The 27,260-nt window shown below is 39.7% G+C and overlaps 1 protein-coding gene across 5 annotated transcripts in view; it reads left to right on the top strand.

The window, feature by feature from the left end:
• The window catches only part of axin2 (axin 2 (conductin, axil)), a 54,725-nt gene that overhangs the window by 15,314 nt on the left and 12,151 nt on the right, over nucleotides 1–27,260 (top strand). For 3 of the 5 annotated variants that reach the window (XM_051717399.1, XM_051717398.1, XM_051717400.1), the window contains one exon: nucleotides 24,139–25,037. In XM_051717399.1, the coding sequence (XP_051573359.1) occupies nucleotides 24,214–25,037 (824 nt within the window). In that variant the 5' untranslated portion in view covers nucleotides 24,139–24,213. Of the gene's footprint in view, nucleotides 1–22,508; nucleotides 22,528–22,650; nucleotides 22,957–24,138; nucleotides 25,038–27,260 lie in introns of those variants that run through there. The other 2 variants (XM_051717402.1, XM_051717397.1) reach the window with 2 other exon arrangements.

Genomic DNA, 27,260 nt, shown 5'->3' on the forward strand with positions numbered 1-27,260 from the left:
CTGTATACCGGATTTTGTGACCTAATAACTGGTTGACCGGATGATAATGGAATAACTTCAGCAATTTCTAGGCTCATTCACTATTAAACGTGCACACAGACAAGACCAGGTAAAAATCTTTCTATGTAAAGCCACATTGTGCATATAGGTCATCACTGTTGCTATGTATTTATCATAATGTACAAGGAAACCGTCCATATTTGATTGGCATGTTTAATTTGGATCTGAACCAAATATGATCTAAGACTATGAACTATTCCTGTTAAGTAATATTGCTGAAACATCCCACAACATCAATTCACCAGCCTTTTTATATTATAGAAGTATGTATACAATTGTTCTCAATAAGTATTTGGACACTTAAGTCACGCTTAAACATGTCTGAATGTCATTGCATCAGATAAAATGTTGAAGTAAGTTTCATCTGCAAATAAATGCTTTTCTAAAAACTAACTTCCCTTTTCTGAGCCATTTTTGCAGTGCTTTTTAGTGGCAAAAGTTCAAATTAAGGAAAAAATCAGCAGGTGCTATTAACTCTTAGCAAATCCCCCCACCCCCTCTTATCTATTGTTTTATTTTATTGTATTGTTTTTTTGTCATTAAATATTTTTTATTGATTCCATACTCATATTTAAACAAACAGCACAAGAATACATACAATCAACTTTTATCAATTATGTGCCCAACCTCACCCCTTGAGTGCTCAAGACTTCACAGATAAAATTCTGAACCCTTGACCTAAACTCCTGAATCTTAGTACAGAACCAAAAAACATGGACTATATCCCCATCCTCCAACTGGCATCACCAGCAAGTAGGTGTGTCTTTAAGGCCAAGCCTATACAATCTAGAGGGAGTCCAATAAAAATGATGCAGAATCTTAAATTGTATGAGGTGCACCCTTGCATCCCTAGACATAATCTTGAAATCCTACCCCATTCTCCATCTTCCAGTACTAAATTCAAGTCTCTCTCCCATAACTTCTTAAGAGATGTTAAAATCCTGCCCCCTAGACTCTGAATTAGCCAGGAATAGTATGCTGAAGCTTCATGACCTTTTCTAAAAGCAGCAAGTACCATCTCAAGAGTGTCTGCCGCTTAAGGGGGATGCGTACTACACCCAAAGGTGGTACAGAGTAGATGGCCCAGCTAGAAGTACCTAAAGTATTGAGATCTGGGAATCCCAAACCACTGTATTATATTTTCAAAGGATTTCAATGCTCCATTTTCAAACTGGTTACCCAGCGTAGCAACACCCTTCTCAAACCATTCTGTCCAGCAGAAAGTGGACTTATTAATGCATAATTTAGGGTTCAACCAAATACTTGTGGCAACGTTCAGGTAAATGTCCGAATTGAACATGTGGGAAACTTTTGTCCACACTAAATGCATGTGCGAGATAACGGGATGTGTCTTTACTTCTCCGGGCAGCTCAATTCATTTTTATAACATTAACCTTCCCAGTCATAGATAAATGTAGTGAAGCCCACCTGTCCACATCACTCAAAAACCTTTTTATTAAAGGGTCAAAATTAACTCTAACTAAATCACTCATATTTGCTGGAAATAAAATTCCCAAATACTTAATGCCCTGCTTGGGCCACTGGAAGGCACCCGGTTGAAAAGCCATTACAGGGCAGTACGCTGTCAGAGCTAAAGCTTCAGATTTAGACCAATTAACTCTGTATCCTGAGAACTTAGAAAAGGAATTAATAATTCTGTGGAGGCAAGGCATAGATCTAGTAGGGTTGGAGACAAATAATAAAATATCATCTGCGTAAAGCAAAAGCTTATACACCACACCTCCCGCCACCACCCCTGGAAAATCATCATCCTTTCTTATCGTGGCTGCTAATGGTTCAAGGGCAAGACAGAACAATAAGAGGGAAAGAGGGCAACCCTGCCGGGTGCCCCTATCCAGTGTAAAATAATCTGAAATTAATCCATTCGTTTGAACCGCTGCTACCGGGTATCTACAAAGTAACTTAATCCACCCAATAAAAGTATTCCCGAACCCGTACATTTCCAAAATCTTAAAAAGATTATCCCAGTCTACCATATAAAACACCTTTTCGGCATCAAGTGAGATGGCAGCGAAAGGAGTCTGATCATTCACCACTGACCACATGATATTAATGAAATGCCTAATGTTATCAGAAGAGCTATGGCCCAAATAATCCCCACCTGATCTATATGTATAAGAGATGTCATAACTTAATCAGTTAGCCAGAATTTCTGACAATATTTTAACGTCTAGCTGGATCAGGGAAATTGGACGGTAACTCTTACAATCACTTGGATCTTTGTCCTTTTTAAGAATCAAACTGATCCGGGCTTGCATCATGGTTGGCAGAAGCTTTCCATTCTTTAATGATTCCATATAAACTTCTAGCAAAAGTGGAGCTAATTCTGTAGCATAAGATAAAAAAAAACTCAACGGCAAAGCCATCTGGCCCCGGAGCCTTGCCTGTAGGCAAGGCCTTAATTACCTCGCCAAGCTCCTCCAAGTTTATCTCAGGATCAAGAGAATTTTTTTGCTCAGCCATCAGTTTAGGAAGTTCTAACAAAGTTCCACAAAGTTTCTAATATCCTCTTCAGTAGACGAAGACGTGGAACTATAGAGATCAAGATAGAATTCCTTAAAAGCATTATTAATATCAGTGGCTGAGGTAAATATTTCACCACCAGCAGATTTCACTGAGGGAATGGTAGAAAAAGACTCTCTTTTTTTATATATCTAGTTTTTCTGCCTTGTCCCTTGACTCAAAGTATGACTGTCTTGCCCTGAATAGCCAAAACTCAACCCTCTGCGACAAAATAGTATTATATCTGTATTTCAATCAGGTCAATCACTTTTAATATTCACTTCCAATTCCACGAGATCTTGTGCTTTGGATTTTTTGGTGAATGAGGCATACTGTATGATCCAGGCCCTAAGAACCGCCTTAAGTGCCTCCCAAGCCACGCCCACAGAGGATACCGAGGACCAGTTGGTCTCTATATAAACATTGATTTCAGCCTTTAACATTTGTTGGAATTCAGGATTTTGCAAAAGGGATACATTAAAGTGCCAACTATATGATTTCCTTTTTTCCATATGTGGCAACACCTCTAAACACACCAGGGCATGATCTGAGACTAAAATGTTTCCAACTGAGCAATCAACAACAAATGAAATGAGGGACTTAGATATATTTAAAAAAAAAAATCTATTCTAGAGTAAATCTTATGGACTGAGTCCATCAAAGGATTAAAGTCTCCTCCCAATATCATGAGGGGTGCCAGCGGCTTGTAACATCCCTTCAAGATCTACAAAAAAGCCCTGATCATCAATGTTAGGTGTGTAAATATTAGCCAAAATAAGACTTTGCCCCTGAGTTTCAGCTAAAACAATAATGACTCTTCCTAATTTATCTTTAATCTGTTTGAGACATTTGAATTGTAGATATTTACTATCAGTGTAATGACTCCCCTGCATTTACTTGAGTCAGTACTAAAGAAACATGTCCACCCCATATCTTCACAAATTTTTCAGCTTCCTGCAGGGAAAGATGCATTTCTTGAAGAAACACTATATCATATTTCTTATGCTTAAGAAGAGAAATAACTTTCCTTCTTTTATTGGGTGCCCCAACTCATTCACATTCCACGTTGAGAGAGACAATCCACTCATATTAACCTTTGACATTTTGACATATAAGAAAAAATAGATTGTGTGTCAAAAGCAAAATTATAAAGACCACATTCCAACATTAGTGCAACAATCAAACCCTGAACTTCCCCCAGAACCAAACAAACAGAAAAAAGAAAAAGGTGCGCATTAAACCTGCGCACGACAGCGCCAACTGGCGTCCATCCCTCTAAACTCTAACAGTCCATGTAAGCCTACGAGTACCCCCGCGACAACTTTGCCGTCGGATTGCTCAAGTCCGGTGTTTCTATACCAATTTTGTGAGACAGAATTACATAACAGAAGATAATCTATAAAACAAACTCCAGCCAGTAGGCAGAATAAACACAAAGAGTATATAGATTCATCCACAACACTGTCCCGAAGGTGTGTTACTCCACAAAACAAACTCCAGCCGCTAGGTGGAACTAGCACAAAAAGAAAAAATCAAGGCGCTCAGTTTTCTCGAACAGTCCAATGAATGTTCAGTGAGCCGGCCCACTTGGCTGCAACATAAGTGCAACAAATGACCTAATCACTCCAATGACTTTATGAAGGACATTGCTTCATGTGGTCATGTGAATGTTTTATGGCCATCCTTAGCTCAATTTGGCTGGGAATATCAGTGCAAAAGCGATCTTCCATTGATGTAAATGTTTCTTGCATTCCTTGAATCAATCACGTTTCTCTCTTTCCCAAAGTGTGGGAACAAGAAAATGCTGTGGTTTTTCCAAGAAAGCCTTGCCTCGTGTAACACAAGATCTTCATCGGATGATCTCAGAAATTTGACCAGAATTGATCAGGGCCTGCCTCCCTCCGCAACTCAACGAGCCAAAACCCTGTGAGCTCACTCGATTTCCAGCTCATGGCCTGTTATGTCAAGCAGATTTGGAGAGAGCCCATCCAGGAATTTCACCATATTCTGACCCTCTTCGGCCTCAGGAATTCCAACAATGTGGACGTTATTCTGCGGCTACGGTTCTCCATGTCCTCCAACTTCTCCCAGATATGCTCCAAATCCGCCTTGGTCGCTAGTGGATTAGCAGATAATTCCCTCTCCGATGACTCTGTTTCTCGACATCCTCCACTCTTGTAACCATCTCAGAGAATTTCATCTCCATGGCAGTGATCGATCGACGTATCACAGCAAGATCCTCCATGTCAGCAACGACCTTCGTCAGCATTGCTGACATGTTCAATATCTCTCGACACAATTTCCTAATTTCTCTGACCAAATTGACTCCCTGGCTCGGGGCCTGTTCGGGGGTGTCAGCATGAGCATGTAAGTGTCTTTTAATGTCTCCAGAGCACAAGGATTTTGAATTCTTTGACATATTGTCCTCCTAGAACAGTTATGGAACAGAGTGTATTGAATCTCACTGGTTTATGTCATAAAAAGTGTTTAAACTAGCAAAGTGCGAAGAGCGTGCTGTTCACACATCTGATCCTCGCATGGTGTCAAGTTTATCTATTGTTTTGTTATTTAAACTTTTAGTCAAATGTTTTGCTTGAAGTTTGCTTGTCTTATCATTCTTTAACAAAGGTGATACTTGCTTTGATGTGTTGTTATCTAATGCAATGGCCCTCATTCATTTGTTAGTGTGGCTAAAGTGTTCAAATAACTTTTGGGGGCCACTATATTTATTTAAGTTTCATTGCTATCCGAGTCTTCTGTTTGTGTCTTTAGCAGCAGAAGGGTGGAACTTCACCTGTGTTTAAATGTACAGTATGTTGCTGTACAGATATTCACTCTGAAAATATTATTTTTGGGTTAGTTTTACAGTCATGCATGTGTTTGTTTAGTCTGCTTGTCATCAGTATCAATGAAAAACACACGTGTATTTCTAGTCGAGGTGGATTTACACCATAACACAGGTTCAGGTTTGGATGAGCAACAGGAAGATGGAAGCCATAGGACAATAGACGTCTAGATTCTGTCCTTTCTCTCTCTCTCTGAATAATACTGTATATGTTTACAATATTATGATAAACATAATTTATTCTATATATATATATATATATATATATATATATATATATATATATATATATATATATGTGTGATTTTTTTTATCATGCTTTTTCTGGTGGACTGCAATTTTTTCTAGACATCTGAGATATAACATTGGATTATTTAACCAAGCAAGCTCACAGACAAGTAAAACATGACACATTTTTAAGAAAATGGACAAAGGTATAAGCTGATATGGAGTTTTGGCTACTTGGGTCTTATAGAAGCAGTAATAGAAGCAGACATCAGACATTTGTCTTTGTTGTCTTACAGAGATCATATTTCACTTTGTGATTGTTTTGGTAATCATTCGAACTGTGGTACTTGGGCAGCAAAATAAACTATACATTCACATTCCTGGAAATGAGAGCTTTCATTTGATATATGACTTGTCCATTCAGTGCTTTGTGAAAAAACTTTATATTGTCATCAACTCTACGTGGTGCTCATTTGTGACGAGCAGGTTTTCAGGCTTTATTTTGTTATTTTATGTAACATAAATGCAAAAGTGTTGGTACTTTATGAAAAGTTTAGATTATAAACTTTCAGATGATACCAAATATGAGTGATTTATGGATCCGGCACTTTTACAATTTAATCGTAAACTTATTGTATGCGTTTAGCTCCACCCAAGAACTCGTCGGCGGGACAGTAGAGTTTAATGGGATAATTGCTGCTGTTAATCACTATATTTCGACTCATTTATATAAAAGAGATTGTTTTCTAGTTTTATTAATTTATATTCAGAATCAGAATGAGATTTATTGCCAAGTGTTCTCATGTACACAAGTAATTTTTGTTGGTGATAGAAACAAATGCACACAGAACATTACAGTGAGACACAGAACATAAAACAAGATAAGAATATAAATAGACATACAATAATAGGACATAAACAGAATGGCATATGTACATGTGCAAGTGGTAATGTATGTGCATTGTAGAGGTAGGTACAGCTATTTAATTAAATATGTGAATTTACATATGTACATGAGATATATATTTACATTATTGCACTGTGGGGGAGTCCTGAGGCAATTTAATTGTTCATGTGGAAAATGGCCTGAGTGTAAAAACTGTTCTTGTGCCTGGAAGTCCTGGTGCTCAGTGCTTTGTAGCACCGGCAAGAGGGCAACAGTTCAAAGTGGGAGTGGGCAGGGTGTGTGGGGTCCAGAGTGATTCTATCTGCACATTTCCTCACTCTGGAGACGTACAGGTCTTGGAGGGAGGGCAGGGTGCCACCAGTAATCCTTTCAGCAGTCCACTGTAGCTTCCTTCTGTCTGATTTGGTGGCTGAACCAAATCAGACATTTACAGATGTACACAGGACAGACTCAGTGATGGCCGAGTAGAACTGTGTCAGCAGCTCCTGTGGCAGGTTGAACTTCCTCAGCTGGTGAAGGAAGTACAACCTCTGCTGAGACTTCTTCACAATGGAGTCTTTGTGGGTGTCCCACTTCAGGTCCTGAGAGATGGTAAAGCCCAGGAACCTGAATGATTCCACTGCTGCCACAGTGCTTTTCAGGATGGTTGTGGGGGAGGGGGGGATTTCTCCTGAAGTCCACTATCATCTCCACTGTTTTGAGCGTGTTCAGCTCAAGGTTGTTGTGACCACACCAGACAGCCAGCTGATCAACCTCCTGTCTGCATGCAGACTCGTCACCGTCACGGATGAGGCAGATGACCATGGTGTCATCTGCAAACTTCAGGAGCTTGACAGTGGCATCCTTTGCAGTGCAGTCATTTGTGTACAGGGAGAAGAGCAGTGGAGAGAGAACGCATCCCTGAGGAGCAGCAGTGCTAATTAGTGAGAGTCCCGGATGTGAGTTTCCCCAGTCTCACTAACTGCTGCCTATCTGTCAGAAAGCTGGTGATCCATCAACAAATTGTAGTGGGCACAGAGAGCTGGGTTAGTTTGGTTGAGAGAAGATCAGGCATGATGGTATTGAAGGCACAAATAGGATCCTTGTATAAGTCCCAGGTCTGTCGAGGTGTTGCAGGATATAATGCAGTCCCATATCGACAGCATCATCCACAGACCTGTATGCTCGGTAAGCAAACTGAAGGGGGTCCAGCAGGGGTCCAGTGATGTCCTTCAGGTAGGCCAAAACAAGTCTCTCAAATGACTTCATGACCACAGATGTGAGAGCGACAGGTCTCTAGTCATTAAGTCCTGTGATTTTGTTTTTTGGGGGGACCGGAATGATGGTGGAGCATTTGAAGCAGCAGGGAACTTCACACTGCTCCAGTGATTTATTGAAGATCTGTGTGAAGATGCAGGCCAGTTGGTCAGTGCAGACTTTCAGACAGGCAGGTGAAACACCATCTGGGCCTCAGGCTTTCCTAGTAATTTGTTTCCGAAAGACACGGCACACATCCTCCTCACAGATCATAAGTGCAGATTGCGTAGCAGGAGGGGGGTTCCAGGAAGTGTTGGTGTGTGTGTGAAGTGAAGAACAGAGCAGGGGATGGGTATGAGACTGGGTTTTTCAAACCTGCAGTAAAACACGTTCAGTTCATCAGCTATTAGTTGACTCTCTACAGAGCGAGGGGTAAGTGTCTTGTACTTGGTGATGCTTTTCAGGCCTATCTACACAGATGCAGGATCGTTGGCTGAAAACTGGGTTGTCAGCTTTTCAGAGTAGCTTATTTTAGCCACTCTGATTTCCTTAGTCAGTGTGTTCCTGGCCTGGTTGTCCAATATTTTATCCCCACTTCTGTAAGCATCCTCTTTAGCATGAAGAAGCTGTCTGAGTTTTCCTGTAAACCATGGTTTATCATTGTTGAATGATAAAAATGTCCTAGTAGGGATGCACATATCCTCACAGAAACTGATATATGATGTCACAATATCTGTGAGCTCATCTAGATCTGTGGCTGCTGCTTCAAAAACACTCCATTCAGTGCAGTCAAAGCAGGCTTGTAGCTCCAGCTCTGCTTCATTAGTCCATGTCTTTATAGTCCTTACTACAGGCTTAGTTGATTTTAGTTTATGCTTGCGGGTCAGGAGAAGATGAACCAGACAGTGATCGGAGAGTCCTAAAGCTGCACGTGGGACAGAGTGATATGCTTCCTTTACTGTGGTGTAGCAGTGGTCCAGTATATTTCTGTCCCTGGTGGGGCATGTGATGTGTTGTTTGTATTTTGGCAGTTCACGGGTGAGGTTAGCTTTATTAAAATCTCCCAGAATAATAATAAGTGAGTCCGGGCATTGTTGCTCTGTGTCTGTGATGTGATCAGCCAGCTGTTGCAACGCTGCATTCACACATGCTTGTGGCAGGATATAAACACTCACACAATGGACACAATGAATGAGGAAAACTCCCACGGCGAGTAGATAGGCTTACAGTTGATGAAGAGCGCTTCTAAATTAGGACAGCTCATCTTCTTCAGTGCTGTTACATTTGTACACCAACTTTTGTTGATGTAAAAGCATGTTCCACCACCTCTCGTTTTCCCCCAATGATTCCGCAGCGCAATCTGTTCTGAACAGCTGGAAGCCAGGCAGATGAAACGCGCTGTCCGGGATGGCTTCATTCAGCCAGGTTTCCGTGAAACACGGAGCAGCGGAGTTATAAAAGTCCTTATTTGTTTGAGTGAGCAGAAGCAGTTTGTCCGTTTTGTTGGCGAGGGAGCTGACATTCGCCAGATGAATACTCGGCAGCGGAGTCCTAAAGTCACGTTGACAAAGCTTCACAAGTGCACCGGCTCACTTCCCTCACATGCGTCATTTGGGTCGCTTGTAGAGCACCGCTGCACCTCCAACTAAGATGTCTAATAAAATGTCTGAACAATCAAACACCAGCAAAACATTATCAGGTATGCTCTGCCGAATATTCAGCAGTTCATCCCTGGTGAAACTGATCGGGAAAGAGTGACAAAAACATGACAAGCAAACAAAAGTAACAAAAACATTAGAGAGCTCCACACCAAAGCAGCCATCAGCGGCGCCATCTTGAAACCCTTTTAAGTTAATATTAAATATAAATGTATATGTTTAATTTTAATTTTGTCACCCTAATTGTTTTATGTCACCTTAATTAAATATATAACCATGAAGTGATGCAAAAGTAAATAATATCATTTGATTGTTATACATTTAACATATTTTCTTCTATAAATGGCTTTATTGTAGTCAGCTACTTTTTGTTAGAAACTTATAGCTAGTTAAATTTATTTAAAGATTTGCTTGACTGTAGTTTAATTACTTCAAGTTAGGATTAGTTTGGGAAGTTACAGTTTTAAAGTAGCTTCACAAACATTGAGACTGCTTACCTGCTGCTGAATGTCCCAAACTCCTGAAAATCCGATCAGATTACTACTTGCTGTTTTGATCAAGCTTTTGCTATATTTGGTGCAGCGTGCATCAGGCGGTCTGTGAATGGACTGCTGGCAAGGCATAGTGTCTGAGAATGAGACATCTCCTCTGTCTTTGGGCTACATGGATTTCTTGACTTCTTGTGTGGTTGTGTGTGACTTTCACTAATGGATTTTCTGTCAGAGCAGTTTCTATTTGGTGTAAACAGTACAGGCTTTATTCTTTCCATTCTATTTGTGTTCAGTCAAATGAGTTCACAGGAGTCTGTTAACTATCACTGAGCTGCTCTTTACCTAATGACACAGAACCAATCTACATTTTGACTGTCACTCATACGGCTCTAGGGACCAGTTATTTCTGCTCATAACTGCTGCGGGTGTCTCCTGTTGCTGTCAGAGCTGTCTATAATATTCCCATGTTCTTATATTACTATTTAATTATCATGTATCAATTAACCATGCCATGTTGCTGGTCCATATAACGGCCCAGTTTAGGCCACTGAATCACTGGGTTAGACAGACAAAAACACCGTGTGATTTAAACTGACAAGAATTTAATTGAATTTCCCCACAATTTATTTTAGTATGGTCGGTTCTTTCCGATGGTTCATGTGAATGAACTAGTTCAGATAAATGATTCCCTTGATTCACTTGAGCCCCAGGCAGACTTAAAGGGCCTTCCTCTTTGAACCTCTTTGATTTAGTTAATTGCTACTGTTTATCACAATACTTTGATTCAGTTATATAAAATAGAGTGTTTTCTGTATTTATTTAACCCTTATGAAAATTAACCATGATATTACTATATTAATATTGTAGTACCATGACTGTAGTAACCATGTTTTTATTTTTTTGTTTTTTAGCGGAAACCATGGTTTTGAAACAACTAACTATGATTTTACTACAATAATACTGTAGTATCCATATAGGAACCATTTTGTGGTAAATATGGTGTTACTACAAATACCATGGTTAAATTGGGGCTCCTGTAAATTTTAGGGAATAAAGGGAATGTCACCCTAATTACACACACTAATGAGACAAAACATTAAGACCACCTGCCTAATATGTTGTTGGCCCTGTGCGTGCTGCCAAAACAGCTTCGACCCGCCGAGGCATGGACTCTACAAGACCCCTGAAGATGTCCTGTGGTATCTGGCACCAAGACATTAGCAGCAGATCCTTCAAGTCCTGTAAGCTGCGAGGTGGAGCCACCATGGATCGGACTTGTTGGTCTAGCACATCCCATAAATGCTCAGTCAGATTGAAATCTGGTGAATTTGGAGAACCTTTAAGTCTTCATCATGTTCAACAAAACCATTCTCAAACAATGTGTGCAGTGTGGCAGGGTGCATTATCCTACTGAAAGAGGCCACTGCCATCAGGAAATAACATTGCCATGAAGGGGTGTACCTGGTCTGCAACAATGTTTAGGTAGGTGGCACGTGTCAAATTGTCATCCACATGAATGGCCGGACCCAGGGTTTCCCAGCAGAATATTGCACAGAGCATCACACTCCCTCCACCGGCTTGTCATCTTCCCACAGTGCATCCTGGTGCCAGCACTTCTCCAGGTAAATGTCACACATGTACACAACTGTCCACGTGATGTAAAAGAAAATGGGACTGTTCAGACCAGGCGACCTTCTTCCAACACTCCAAGGTCCAGTTATGATGCTCACGTGCCCATTGTAGGCTCTTTTAACGGTGTACAGGGGTCATCATGGGCACTCTGCAGCTACAGAGTCCCATACGCAGCACGGTGCAATGGACTGTGTGTTGTGACACATTCCTCCCGTAACCATCATTAAACTTTTCTGTGACTTGTGCCACAGTAGACCTCATGTCGGTTCAGACCATACGGGATAGCCTTTGCTGCTCTTGCACATCGATGAGACTTGGGCGCCCAAAACCCTGTCACCGGTTTGTGGTTTGTCCCTCCTCGGACAACTGTCAGTAGGTACTCACCACTGCTGACCGGGAGCACCCCACAAGCCTTGCCACAAGCATTTCAGAGATGCTCTGACCCAGTCGTCTGGCCATAACAATTTAGTCCTTGTCAAATTCACTCAGATCTTTACTCTTGCCCATTTCTCCTGCATTCAACACGTTGACTATGAGAACTGATTGTTCACTTACCATCTAATCTACCCAGACCATGACATGTGGCCTTGTTTGAAGATGATCGTTGTTCGCTTCACCTGTGAGTGGTCATAATGTTTTGGCTTATCAGTGTATGTAACTATCAGGTGATGTTATTGAATTCTGCAGTCAGAACTTCTGAATAAGGAATTAAATAATGTCACCTGAATGTTGTGTATCTACAGATATTTTCTTCTTGAAATAGCTTCAATGTAGTGTTGGGCTTTACCGGTTGTTTAGATCAGTGTTACTATCAGAAATAATTAATAATTATTTCTGTAGTTATTAATTAATATTTAAATTAATTAATTGGATCTAACTCATTAAAACCTCATATGGGGCTCCAGTAAATGTAGTGTGCTATGTTTAGGAGCAAGTTTGGTTATTAGCAATAATTAATAATTATCAAAGATAATTACTAATTATTAAAATCAATAGAACATTGATGAGAATCAATGTTAGCTTTTTTAATCCTTTAAAATCAACAATTATCAAAGATAATCGTTAATTGTTAACATCGATGAAACATTAATTAAAATTAACACTAGCTTATTGATCATTCAGATTCAACAATCATCAAAGATAATTGTCAATTATCAAAAATCAATAGAATATTAATAAGGATTAACATTGACGGGGCACCACCCTGGAATTAGAAACTAATAACCAAATAGTAAAACAGTCTCAATATTAGATTGTTTTCTTAGGAAAATTGGCATCCGAAGAATATCGATTTTCGGGAAAAAAAACAATGAATGAAGGTTTGAATCCGAGCACTGACATCCCGTCAGCATGACACAGGCGTATGCAAAACAAACCAAAACACTTCTCTTTGTAATATAAACAAAGTTTATTTATGCAGTAATATCAATTAATAATTAATACAATGCAGTCAATAAACTTCCGACTTACAACTACAAACTAAACAGTGACATGATTAGATATGGAAATAAAATAATCCTATGACACATAAGGTGTGTGTGTGTGACAGAGTGTGTGTGTGTGTGATTAGTAAGAGAGAGAGAGAGAGAGAGAGAGAGAGAGATGATTAAGTGACAGCCCTAAAGCTGATTTCGCGATAGCGGGAGAGAAAGCAGCTGTGTTCATCACTCAGAGACGCGGTTTTACGAGCGGGGCTCATAAAAGTCCTGCGTTATTTGACTCTTTAATGGATGAACTCAGTTTCTGTTTCACCCGCAATGGCGAAATTGCACAATCCAATTTGGTTGGACCACAATACAGCAAAACAAATTTGTGATAATTAATACCCTGAGTATTAATAATGAGCGGACATGGCGGTCCGTAAACTGTACAAGCAAAAACCTTGAAACACAAGAATAACACGCTATAATATTCTATCTCTGCCCAGACGTAAACCTCTTACTTGTATTGCATGAGGACACAGGTATAATGTGTTTTCCTCCGTCCTTTAACTTTGACCCGGTTCCTTGAGGCTCGTGTGATGACGGGAGGCCGTTTCCTCGCTCTGTCAGCGGGCGGTACGGCTGTTGATTGTCAGCAGGCGGTACGGCTGTTGATTCTCGGCGGGCTGGCGGAGAACTCAGAAATGTCGACTTGATTGAAGATGGAAGAGAAATCTTTAATCTCTTCACTTCTGTAGGCAAACGGATGAAGATGCGAATTGCTCGGCGGTCTCCTTCGGATCCGTTAGAGTGTTCGGTTGAACACAGAGTAATCTCAACTCGTCCAGCGAGATGAAGATTGTATGGCTACAGTTTCAAGTCGGACATTACTTCCTTGTGCCACGAGGTTGCACCGGAGAGCAGCAAAAAAAACTACGTCTATATTCGGTGAACCAAGTCACTGGAAGCAACTCACAAAACATTTCAGAGGTATTTAAACTCCTGATGATGTCATGTTTGAGGGACGTTCTGTTGTGTGCCTCATCCAATAGGAGTTGAGAGTTCGATCCTTTAGTGAGCAAGGCTTCATGGATTTGTAGTCTGTTTTGGACTCCCTTTGTTTGATTTTGGCGCGATTTTTATCAGTAAAATTTACGACATGGAATGTGTGGGGGCTGAGTTAGGTTTTACGACTTGTGTTAGGCCTGCCTTTGTCTTCTATCTGAATACATGAGGCCCAACAGTAGTTAGCTACGTTTTGTTAGTGGCTTGTAGTGTAGCTAACTACTTTTTCAAAAGAGTTGCTTGACTGTAGCTTGTAGTTTGGGAAATTACTGTTTCAAAGTAGCTTCACCAACACTGACATCGAAAGAATGTATATTTGCACTGACAAGGTTAGTATTATTGTACTATTGCTTGGCCCCATACTTCAGTTGTGAGTGCATTACTGTAACCGCGATTTATGCTCTTTAAAAAAAAACATGAGCGATGAGTTGAAATTATATTCTGTGGTAATCATCATTATGCTGCAAATGCTGTTGATAAAGCTAAACTTGAATTGGAATTGAACCCAGAACATTCCTTTGAGAAATAAAGAGGATGTCTTCACCCCCCAACCGCTGGAAATGAAAATCATTAGTACAGATGTGCTTGCTTTCATGGACGAAACGGGATTAGACAGAACATTAGACGTTGTTTCTATGTATTGTTCAACTTTAAAGTCATGCGCAAAATAGGATTAAAAGAAAATACAAAAAATGCTGATAAAAACCTTCAGTACCAGCAAAAGACTAAACCAGCATCAAACAAATGCTGTGTTCCAGACAGTGTCCCACTGTTGCTATCACCTCAAAGGCCATTCCAGGACAAAATGAAAGTTGATTTCCCATTTCAAATAGGATCCTCTTAATATCCCGTAACAAGCGATTGGTTGTTGCTCTCTTCATCTGTGGGGTGTAAGACACCATGTCTAACTTCAAAGTCCACACGTTAATTGTATCTTCTCAGGCACCCTGCGTGCCATCTGATTCTGCTGACAACTGCACATACACAACACTTTCTTTCTCTTTTGACCCATGCACAATTTAAGGAATAGTTCACCCCCCAAAAAAGAAAATTCATCACTTACTTAGCTTTGCAGAATTTCCAAGTTGCTCTTTATCCAGATAGTGCAAGCATCCAGTGACCAGTGCCACTTTAATTACTTTCATTGTCCCAGAGGGGTCATGTTTATTTGCATAAGCCATCATTTCCTGCAAAATCATCACCATTGCTCTGTATATGCCATGCAAATCATGATCTTTTTCTTTTGCTTCTCTGAGTCCATTCCTTCCTCCTCCATGTCTTGCTCTCTCTTTCTCATTTTGGACATTCACAAAATGGACATTCACACTTCTCTCCTGGTGGACGTGTGTGATAATTGCCATAAGCTCCGACTTGCTTTCATTTTCCATTGTTCTGTGCTCTGGCTTGTGATAAAGGGATAAACACTTCAAAGCAAACTGCTGAGAGTTTAACCCTGAGCTCGGAGAAAGCACTAACACAATGCAGTCATTGAGAGCTGTTACTGATCACAGAGGAGCGGACGCTCTTAAACCACATGGACAGAGGCCTGAAGTTGAACCTATGGCACAATACAATTTCAAATCCAATAAATAATAAGATTACACAAAACTAATGCACAACAGGTATGCAAAAAACAAAAAACAATCTTACCTTTAAGTGAATAGTTATCATAGGAGAACACTGTAATCTGGTTGATCAAGTCTGTTTTTTAGGAACTTCAGTGCAAACCTCCTCTCACATGCCACATAGGCAATGCCAGTGTAAGGAACTTAGGAACTTGTAGGCAAGCCTAACTGTTCATTTTTTGCGTCCGTCCGCGCTGTTTTTCAGTTGTTTTCCTACATAAAAATGGTATAAACTGACTTTTGGACCGCTGTGAAGCGTCTTACTGTTGTTCAGTGGGGTTTTTTGACACCGTGACACATTAAAAACACATTAAAATGGTTAAAAACGCGTCTCAAGACGCCTGTGTTCGGTTCAGTTCGTTACGCTGCATCTAGTTTTTTTGTAGTGCAAGATTCGATGACAAAGATGGGTGTGTGAAACATTCAGGAATTAAGCATTATGGGGGTCTTTTTTTTAATATATTGAACAGCAATAATGTAATATTTTAAAGGAGATTTATTTGTTTAATTTGGCTTTATATATATATATATATATATATATATATATATATATATATATATATATATATATATATATCATCCTGCCGGCCTAACAGGAAAAGTCCCGACTCTCACGATGGCCAATCCGACCCTGATTTTGACACCCTTGTTTACTAAAAAAAGTGTTAACAGTAAGGCACTTACAATGGAAGTGAATTAGGCCAATCAATGAAAGCTAAAATACACATAGTAATAAAAGTATATTACTATTATACCTGTATATGGTAACAAAATTTGTGTGACAAAATTGATAACTAACCTTATCTGTGTAAAGTTATATCCAATACCGGGATTACAGGGTTTGGTTGTCATGACAACGAAGTTTTAATTTAGGATTTAACTACATCAGTAAGGTTATTAAGTGATTGTATTACTCTAAAAATCATGTGAGCATGTATAATGTTTACGTCTTGTGGCTATACTTTTGAAAACATTTGTGTTTCAGCATTTATGGTCTTGCCCAATTCACTTTGTATTGTAATGTAATTTTAAAGGCCTTTGCACACCAAACACGAATTTTCGCCACGATTAACGTTTTGAATAGAAACAATGGATTCGTATGAAGTCAATTCACACTTGTGTGATTTTTTTTTTTATTTTTTTATTTTTTTATTTGACCAACAATTAAATGCCCTGACCAATAAAATATGAGCTTTTTGATCAGGTGTCAGGACCTGCTGCAGTTACCGAAACCAGCGCAACTGGTGTTGCTAAAGCATAGAAAGCTGTTTTGACCACCATCATTAAACTCTTAAGTAACTTGAGGAAGAAATCCTGAACCAGCAGTGAAGATGTTTATTTCATCTGCATCAAATGCCTTAAACACTGAAAAAAATTAATAATAATAATTCTCATATGGGTTCTCTTAACATGTAAATGACATTACTGCATCACTGCCATTCACCTTGTTAAAAAAAACTCTATGATCTTATGTGTATAGTCTTTATAATGTATTCCATATTGCTGAATTTTCTAAATGTCTTTGCATTTAATCATACGGAATTCTCTTATATCTCTAATATCATATATATATTGCGCCATCTTAGCCTTTGTATAAATTTTTTTTAACAAACAAATTTACGGATCTTAAGTGTTTTTCTTCAACAAAAATTAATTATATGAATTCTATTGCTGTGACTTACAGTGCACTGTGTGACTTTATATATCAAAAAAGTACAAGCAACATTCAAGAAAACATTAAAGACACTTTCACAAACAATAGTATGTGAAAGTGTCTTGAATGTTTTCTTCCTCGTTGAGCAAATCAAGAACACAACTGCCATCGCTGCTGCAGCTTGTAGTGAGATGCTTTTTATTTTATCGATCATCTTGCCAGAGAACTCGCTTGCTTGTCTTTTATATTGTAATTCCTTGGTAGTTCTTTTCATCTGCGATGGGCGAAGAGCAGACCAGCTGAAAGGTGCTTTGCATCACCTACATACCAGGGTAAAATTACTTTTCAATTAGTGCCACCTTTTGTAAAGGCTTAAATGTGCTAATGGCGCTCATTCGCCTCTCTTTTAATTTGAAAGGAGTATTCGTCTGCGATTCGTTTCGCATTATCGCCTCGACTCTTGTGTGCAAAGGCCTTAAAATCAAGCATACACTACACGACTTGCAGTCAGCGCACTGCGACTCAGTCCGGTTTTTCATCATGTTGGTGCGAACACTTCAGGACTGTAGTGTATCAACTACATGACAGACTTCCCGACTGAGACCATGTGTACACTGGTATTAAGCATAGTGTCCGTTTTGGGTGATCCGATCACTAATGTACAAGCGAGACATCACCGTTACACCTGGTCGTCTCTTTGGTCGACCACTTGTTTTCGGATTTCGAGAAGAGAGTCTCTGATTTCATGAGGACATACATCAGTCTTTACGTCTGTGTTTTACTGAATGATAATAAAGTGCAAAAAAAGTAAAAGACGAGAAAGAAAGTTCTAAAAACATTGCGTTGTGAGCATAATTATTTAAGTGCAGTACCTGTACTGTAACTGAGCTTCCAAAAGGATCACTAAAAATGCATCTTAAAATTAACATAACGAAATTCAGGGGGGCCTGGGTAGCTCAGCGGGTATTGACGCTGACCACCACCCCTGGAGTCATGAGTTCGAATCCAGGGCATGCTGAGTGACTCCAGCCAGGTCTCCAAAGCAAACAAATTGACCTGGTTGCTAGGGAGGGTAGAGTCACATGGGGTAACCTCCTCATGGTTGCGATTAGTGGTTCTCGCTCTCAGTGGGGCATGTGGTAAGTTGTGTAAGCCTCCACGTGTTGTGAGTCTCCACAGTGTCATGCACAGCAAGCCACGTGATAAGATGCGCGGATTGACTTTCTCAGAAGCAGAGGCAACTGAGACTTGTCCTCCGCCACCCAGACTGAGGTGAGTAACCGCACCACCACGAGGACCTACTAAGTTGGGGAGAAAAGGGTATAAAATAAAAACATAACAAAATTCATTCACAAACTTGTGCAGTTTATTATTGATAACATGCCAAAACAGCATGAAAGAATGGCTCACACCCATTTTCGCACTTTATTGGCAACATAATAATAATAAAAACAGCAAGTTGAGAGATGTGGGCGCATTTATTTCACTATTTTGAAAAAAAAAAATAATAATAATAAAAACAGCTGAAAATAATAAAGACAGCAAGTAGGGAGATGAGGATAATTTTGTATTTTATTTTCTATAGATTTTTTGTCTCCTGCTACCCAAATCTTGCTCCCCTCTTTCAAAAAACATGAAAGATTGGCTTGCGCCCATTTAGCTATTTGCAAAAGGAAACATTTAAGAAAAACAGTTGAAAATAATAAACACAGAGGGTAGGGAAATGTGGGTGAAGTTTCATTGTATTATATTCAAATTATTTTTTGTCTTCTGCTTGCCCTCCTCTTGTGCTCTCTCTATATTTAATTGGCTGTGGCTCATTGTCATCTCTCGCTCTTCGGGACAGTACGCACACCTGACGTCAAGACATCTAGATATCAAGCAGTTTTGATAACTGTCGCAGCATCTGGGACTCGTCTCGACCTGTTGCTGGAGTGTGCACACAACAAGACCTTTCGTCGTGAGATCCGAGACTTCTCGTCGCAGACCAGTCGCCGACTCAAATAATCCGAAGAGACGAGCTTGAGTCATGTAGTGTACACTAGGCTTTACAGTGATTTTTGCTCTTTTTTTAACCTTTGTGTGACCTTCGGGACATTTTTGTCTTTTTCATTTTTGTTTTTTCGATCATTTTGGCTGTGTTAATGCCAACAGCATAAATTTTGCCAAAGGTGTGTATTTTTTGGGGAATTTAGATATTTCAACCTCAGTTCCCAAAATACATCTATACACTGTATGCAAAAAATAGTTACACTCAGGACCTTCAGGACAAAAATATCCCCATTGAAACCCATTAAAACATGTATGATATTATGCTTTCATTCCGGAGCCCTGGCTTCAAAATGTAAATTTTTTTTAAATATATTTCCAACCAGATGGCGCCATTTTTCTCATGTTCAGCCTATGGTGCAAATACATGCTTTTTTCCTATTTTCTGTTTGCTGTATTATGGAGCACTGCAGGCTAGTTGAATAAATGATGCATCTAAAATTGTGTGGGTGTGTTGGTATGGATGTCAGAATGTGTTTTGTATGTGTGTATTGAGAAGAGTGAGTGAGTGAGTGTGTGTGTGTGTGGGGTGGGGGGGGTTAACAAGGACTTTTTTAGGTTACAAACTGGTAGTTACAAGGGTATTATGCTATAAATGTGGTTTATGAGGACATTTCTAGTGTCCCCATAATTTAAATCGCTTAAAAAAATATACTAAACAATGTTTTATTGAAAATGTAAAAATGCAGAAAGTTTTTTGTGAGGGTTATGTTTAGGGGTAGGGTTAGGGGATAGAATCTATATAGACCAACGTGTGTGTGTGTGTGTGTGTGTGTGTGTGTGTGTGTGTGTGTGTGTGTGTGTGTGTGTGTAAAAACAACAGTGGCATTATGTAAACAAACTGGCATTTAAAAGGTTAAAATCCTGAAAATGAATTAATATTTGGTAGTTATGGTCAGGACTGATGTTGGTTAAAACATCTAAGTCAGTGAAAGTGGAAAATAATATTAATATATATTATTTTTATGGCAGTTTTTTGACGTGGACATTTTTGGACCTCTGAGTAACTTTTTTTTATTGACGCACAAGGGTTAAATATAGGAGGGACGTTATCTGACATTGCACAAAAAATAATAATGCATCAAAATCAATGTTGTTGCTTATCATTGACATATCCCAGACTGTGATATATATATATATATATATATATATATATATAAACATTATATAAAAAATCTAAGTCAGTGAAAGAGGAAAATAGTATGAATATATAATATTATTATGGCAGTTGTTTGGCGTGGACATTTTTGGACCTCTGAGTAACTTTTTTTTTATTGACGCACAAGGGTTAACTATAGGAGGGACGAGTTGAAATAATTTTTTGTGGAAATCTACATGATGCCACAAATATTGTTAATTGAGCTTAATTTGTATTGAACCCCGAATATTCCTTTAAGATAGCAAATAAGGTCCATTTTGTTTTCATGTTGACTTGAACTGAGTAGAGCCACTGATTCTGCCAATCGTTTATTTGTTTGTTTTGAGAATGAATATGGCCAACCATAATTATCTGAAGTTATTAAACAGGTTTTACTGGGTCTAATCACTAATCTAGTTAAGCAATTGCACACCCAGCTAAATAGTTTCCAGTATAATTCAACAATTCATGCGAGTCTTTATGAGTCTGTAAATGGTCCATCCTGGACAGTCACTCCTGGACAATGACTTCCCGTGGTCATTAGTATTACAAAAGACTAGAATTGATGTCTCATTTGTGGACTGTTTCCTAGACAACATTTGATTATTTTGTGAGATTGCCCGTCAAAATAGAGGGAAGTGTGTGATAAAGCTATGTTGGATATGTTGGTATTGTGTCTGTGTGAGTCATGTACTTGATGTGCTGGTCACCATGGTATGACAGCAATGTACAGCGGTTTTAAATTAATCTGCACTAATGCATGTATTTTATAATATCCTGCTCTTTAAAGTGAATGTAGCACATCAAAGGAGGCACTGAAGCCTTTGAAGTATCATGAGTGGAATTACTGGAACATTCTCTGTCAAAATGCAGGACAAGCTTTTCTGCTAGTTCCACTTTCTTAGTTGAGAAGGACTTTTCACTATACTGGCACTGTAAAGTACTTTAAACTTTTTGTGTTATTTTAACTGACCTTATCAAGTTAGAATCGGCAAAGCATATGTCTATATATGTATATGTATAGTTTAGAAGCTGTTTCTGGTCACCATTCATTTCTTCTGGATATGTTTTTTTGTTTTGTTTTGTTTTTTATTTTGTTTGTTTTTTTGCCATTTTAACCTATTTTATTTTATTTATATGCATTACATGTGTGTTACAGTAATTTTAACGAGAGTAAGGGGGTGTTATAAAGGGTTTTCTTAGGCATGACATAAAATGTTTCACAAAATGGCGACAAAAGCACTTTGATAATTAACAGTAAAATGTATTGATTATAATTATCCAAATAAATAATTATTGCACCAAACAGTACATTTCAAATATCCTAACAAGGCTGTTTGCAGTTTTCAAACAATGGTGCATTAATATCTTATGTGCGTTCACGTGTGTTTATCTGCATTTTTCATTGCCTTTGAATATGGCTTGTTAAATTACAATTTAGTGTGTGATCTATTTGTTTTATAGGTTGAGTTTATTCAGTATATTGTATTTTATTTCAAATTTGATAACTGAAGGCCTACACCACCTGCATGCAACCTAATGAGGTCATGTGACAACAATACACAAATCTGATATATGGCAACACATGTAAATCACACATATGAAATATATGTTGGACATGTGGAACATATTTTTCAAATACTACAAAAATTGCCATTTTCATACACTTTGCTCAAATATATGATAAAACTATATCTAGAATAGAGTGTATGCTGCAAATGCAGGAGTCTAGCATAGAAGTCCGAACATTGCTTGTGTAGTGTGTGTGAATGTTGTGATGAAGGGGTTAAGCAAGTATGTGGTAGTGAAGGAGTTAACTGTGAGTGTTCAGAGGAAAAAAGCGGCTTGTGTCTTTAAAGTTTCTGTAGCAACAGCAGGATCGCGGCGCGGAAGATCACTTTACTCCTGCCGCTCCACAGCTCGAGGGGAGGCGGCTCAAGATCGCTCGCCTTTGATAAGGTCCTCAAGCCTCTGTTGAAACTTTTCCTCACAAATGTAGGTAAGCATGAGGTTCACTGTTACTTATTGAGAGGAATTCTGATTTATAATCATCGATAAAGCACATGAAAATAAATATGTCACTGTAGACCATTTTAGAGCTATCTGAACGGATTTAAAGCAGAAGTGTGAGGAATTGTGTTGTATGTATCTGTCGGGACCGTGCGGTCGGCTGCGCTCTTTGATGTCCGCTCTTAAACCCTGAGCTGCTCACTGCATACTGGAATAAGAGACTGAGCACATCCACACGTACTACAGTGGGATCTAGCGTGCCGTTTGACTGAGGGGAGTGCGCATTTAAAACCTCAAATCTGCGTTTGACATTAAGTAACATTAGAGGACGGCGTTCAGTTGGATATATTGTGGATTATATTTGCTGTGTTGGAAAAATTGGGAGTTTTTTGAGACTGAACTCATGGATAGATGGTGAGTTAGAGCTCTCTCTCTCTCAATGTGTGTGTGTGTGTGTGTGTGTGTGTATGTGTGTGCGCGCGCGCTATTGCTTTGATGTGCTGTTTACTGACTTTGAAGTCGTGCCGTTGTGAAATGAACTATTTCTCATAGACATTGCATGAAAACGCTTCTCTTTGGCGTGTTGGGTTTATTATTGTTTTGTTTCGAGATTACATTGATTTTTTTTATTTTTAAACTTTTTTTTTTTTTTACTGTGTTTAAAGAGTAGTCATGATGGTGATTTAGGACTTCACCCCCCTATGATCTTACACTTTTCTTGTGGGGTTTGAAGTTGAATGCAGCATGTTTTTGTCTTATGGGAATCGATGTGAAGCGATCGCGCTTTGGATCTGTATAGGACGGTTTTAAGCGCTTGTTAAATCATTAAAAACTGGAAGAACAGTTAATTTATAAATCAAGGTGCCTTTTAGACTCCTGAATGTGTTCCGATGGCGTTATATTGTGGATTGGAGAGCTTTGATTTCAAGGCTTAATGCAATATAACTACATATTTTGCATTGAATGTATTAGGATAAACATCAGTTTGCACAACAGGCAATATTTGACATGTCTGAGTGGTCGTGTTGAAAGTGTTATTAAAAGCATACATTTACTGTACTGAAACTGTAAATTCGCATGTTTTTGAGTTCTAATGCGATTCGATTTAATCGTTACATACGTCCAATCCTGAAAGCGCTACGCCGGTGTTGTTTTCGCTTTAAATGCTTTTTAAACGTGATGTTCTTAGTTTGGCGTATTAATGAACTTTTAAACTTGAGTACAGACCGTGATATAGGTGGATGAGTGACTACCGAAAACAAAATCATAAAGTCTGTTTGCTTTGCGAGTTATTTCGGGTCTCTGTTCTCATTTCATCGCGATGAGGTGAATCGAAGTCAGCTTAAAGCAGAAGGATTTACAAAAAAAAAATCACAGGAACGGCCACAAAAATCTCTGATTTGTTTATATTTGTACGTTTTAAAACATTGCATTTACAATGATGCCACGCGAAAAATACAGATCTTTTTTATTATAACCGACAAAACATTGTAGCCAACACCGCAAATGCGCGCAGTGTAGATACGGGACTGAAGTGACTCTTTTGAAGTTTTGGGGCGGATCTGGTTTTGATGAGATCAATACTTTGTGTTTCAGAGAGAAGCTCCCCTGCTGACTTAAGAGAGAGAGATTACAGCTGAGCTTCACACTGAAGGCTTTGCTGCAGGAGCCATGAATAGGACACTAACAGATCCTATGGTCAGTAGCTTCAGAGAAGATGACCCTCGTCCACCGGTCCCTGGGGAAGAGGGCGAGAAGACATACCACCATCCCGGCAAACTGGCTATGATGAGACCTAAGGATCCTGTGAAATCTGTTACAGCTGGTTTTCGGGGTTCCACAACCAGGAGAGATGACGATGGACTCGGGGAACCCGAGGGCAGTGCGTCCCCAGACTCGCCTCTTGTCCGGTGGACCAAATCGTTGCATTTCCTTCTCGGGGACCAGGATGGTGCTCAGCTTTTCCGAGCATATCTGGAACGTGAGAAATGTGTCGACACTTTAGATTTCTGGTTTGCTTGCAATGGTTTCAGGCAAATGGACCTCAAGGATACCAAAACGCACAGAGTTGCCAAAGCCATTTACAAGCGGTATATCGAGAACAACAGTGTTGTGGCCAAGCAGCTTAAGCCTGCCACTAAGACCTTTTTAAGGGATAATATTAAGCGTCAGCAGATTGACTCAGTGATGTTTGATCAGGCTCAAACAGAGATCCAGACGGCAATGGAGGAGAATGCTTATCAGATGTTTCTGACTTCAGACATATACCTAGAGTACGTCCAAACAGGGTGTGAAAACCCCAGTCAAGTGAATCCCAATGGACTAGGAGGATTAAAACTGGTGTGCGGATACTTGCCGACTCTGAACGAAGAAGAGGAATGGAGTTGTAATGACTTCAAAGCCAAAGCTTTGGCCACCGTAGTGGGACTGTCTGCCAAAGTGTTACGGTCACCTCCTTCCCTCCGCGCCATGGAAGTATTAGAGAAAGGCTACAGGTAAGACATCTCAAAACGTTCCTCATATGCTATATAAATATGTAATTACTGTATCCTACTTGGTACTGTACTGTTTCATGTATCACGCTAACTTTGTGTGTAGCCAGTTGGTTAAAGATTTCAGGTGGTAATATGAAAAATGTTTAGGTTCAAACCCAACGAGGGTTGATTCATGCACAATCAACACTCTGTCCTTGATCAAGGCCCTAAACCTACTCCAAGAAGACTAATTCTCAAAGAAATGAAAGTCATCCAAATTAGTAAATTAGTTAACAATCCAAGTACTTTTACCACTTAATGTAGCTACTGCACACAAGTTCTTACATTAGACATGAGAGGCCCTTTCTTGTAAGTTTGGGGCGGTTTGCTATCACCTGGGTTGCATTACGCCAAAAAGAGGGAGACTGAGAGAGAGGGAGAGAAAGGAAAAAAACATCAATAGAGCAGCACTTCCTTTCAAGTAAATATTGTCTAGCACCAGGCCCTCTGCTGGCTCCACACAGTTTCCTCTGCTTTGAAATTCTTCTGCCATTGGAGGATCATCTTCAAGGATTAAGGCTAGTTCATAACATAAAATTGCTTTTAGACATCAGACAGATAAAACAAGGGCTACACGTTTGTTTGTGCATTGTTATTAACAATCAAATGTAAAGCAATTCATCAGTTAGCTAACTCACAAGGTTTTTCTTATTTTGGTCAAAATCTTTGTTTAGAGAAGCTTGAAACATTTGACATTTTTAGATGTTGTCCTAAATTGTTGGTTTGTTTCTTGTGTCATCTTGGGAGTTGAATGATGCAAGTCCATCCTCTAGGCTTTTCACGAAACAACAGAGGAAATGAGCTTTGATAAATTAACACCTCAGTTCTGTCATGATACTTAAGGTTGTAAATGAGGTGACCCATCAAGGTGTGGTGCCAGACAAATGTTTATCAGTCTCAAAGACAGCCCGTTGGTAGGGTGTTCTTGAAGTAGGCGACAGAATGTTTCATCTCTGCTTATCTTTGCTGGGTTGTGTATGTAGGAGATGGTTAGGAACCAAATGAGTCTTGCAAAAAAAGTCTTGTTTTTGATATTCACTGATTTTCATTGGAAGAATTTTTCTTATGCAGTCTGTTTTTCCTCTCTCTCTGGGCACTTTTTGTTCATCTGAAGCATGTGGAACTTATTTCTCTCCATTTCTGTGTTTCTGAATCGAGTTATTCACTAAACAAGACGCAGCAGCGGTTCCTCTGTGAGTCACAGAGACTGTTCCTACATCTCCACTGTTTCTTATTTACCACCGTTCTCTCTGATTTTGCCTCCCTCTCCTTGCACTTTTATGCACGAAAAAAAAAATCCAGACGGATGGAGAATAAGTGTACTTTTTGAGCTAGCGGAAAAGAAGGACAGAGGGGGCAAGGATCCTCATGAAAGAAAGCATGAATGAGGGGGTGAGAGAGGGAAGAATGTGAACCCAGCTGTGCTAAAATACCTGACTCTGAGCGAGAGCTTCCAAAGGTCAGGTTTGAGTTGGGGCCGTAGGCTATAGTCCTGCTGGGTCTCCCCTCACAGCACTGTTGGCAGTAGGCACTCATAAAGAGGAGGCCCTCCTTTCCCTCCCTCTTCTCTTCTCTCTTTCCGCTCTCTCATGCTCTCTCTCTTCTAGCCCGGCTCAGGTTCTCCCCTCCTCCTCTTCCAGCAAAGAAGGAATGTCACAGCAGGAGAGAAGGGTATGGAGAGAGAGAGAGAGATAGTGAGAGATCGGACGGAGGGAGGGGTGGCCTGGTGGGTATGTGGAGGAGGTGCCCCAGCAGAGGAAAGAGCACAAGAGAAGGAAGAACAACATGAAACAGGAAAAAGTTTGGTAGGGGGAGGGAGGGGTAAAGTGAGGAATAGGGTGCCTGGTCCCAAACAAAAGGCCCCAGATATGCTCCACTGAGGGGAAGTGGCATTGGTAATTCACACAGATGTGTTGCTCACTTAACTTTCCCCCTGATCAGCCTTCACCAGGCTGTCCCGGGGGGGAGGTGGGGCAAGGGACATGAAAGGGAAACGGCGAGAAAGACAAACTGATCTTAAGTTCCTCCCCCCACCACCACTAAGGAAATAATACTAGTGAAATGTCATAACTTGTCCTCCAACCACATGTAATATAGACTATAGGGGTGTAAATTGGACGTTTCATCATGATATGATCGTATATCGATTCTCTTGGCCTGCGATCCAATATTTGCCAATATTTC

This window comes from Myxocyprinus asiaticus, chromosome 14 (assembly GCF_019703515.2).
Source record: "Myxocyprinus asiaticus isolate MX2 ecotype Aquarium Trade chromosome 14, UBuf_Myxa_2, whole genome shotgun sequence".
NCBI classification, from domain to species: domain Eukaryota; kingdom Metazoa; phylum Chordata; class Actinopteri; order Cypriniformes; family Catostomidae; genus Myxocyprinus; species Myxocyprinus asiaticus.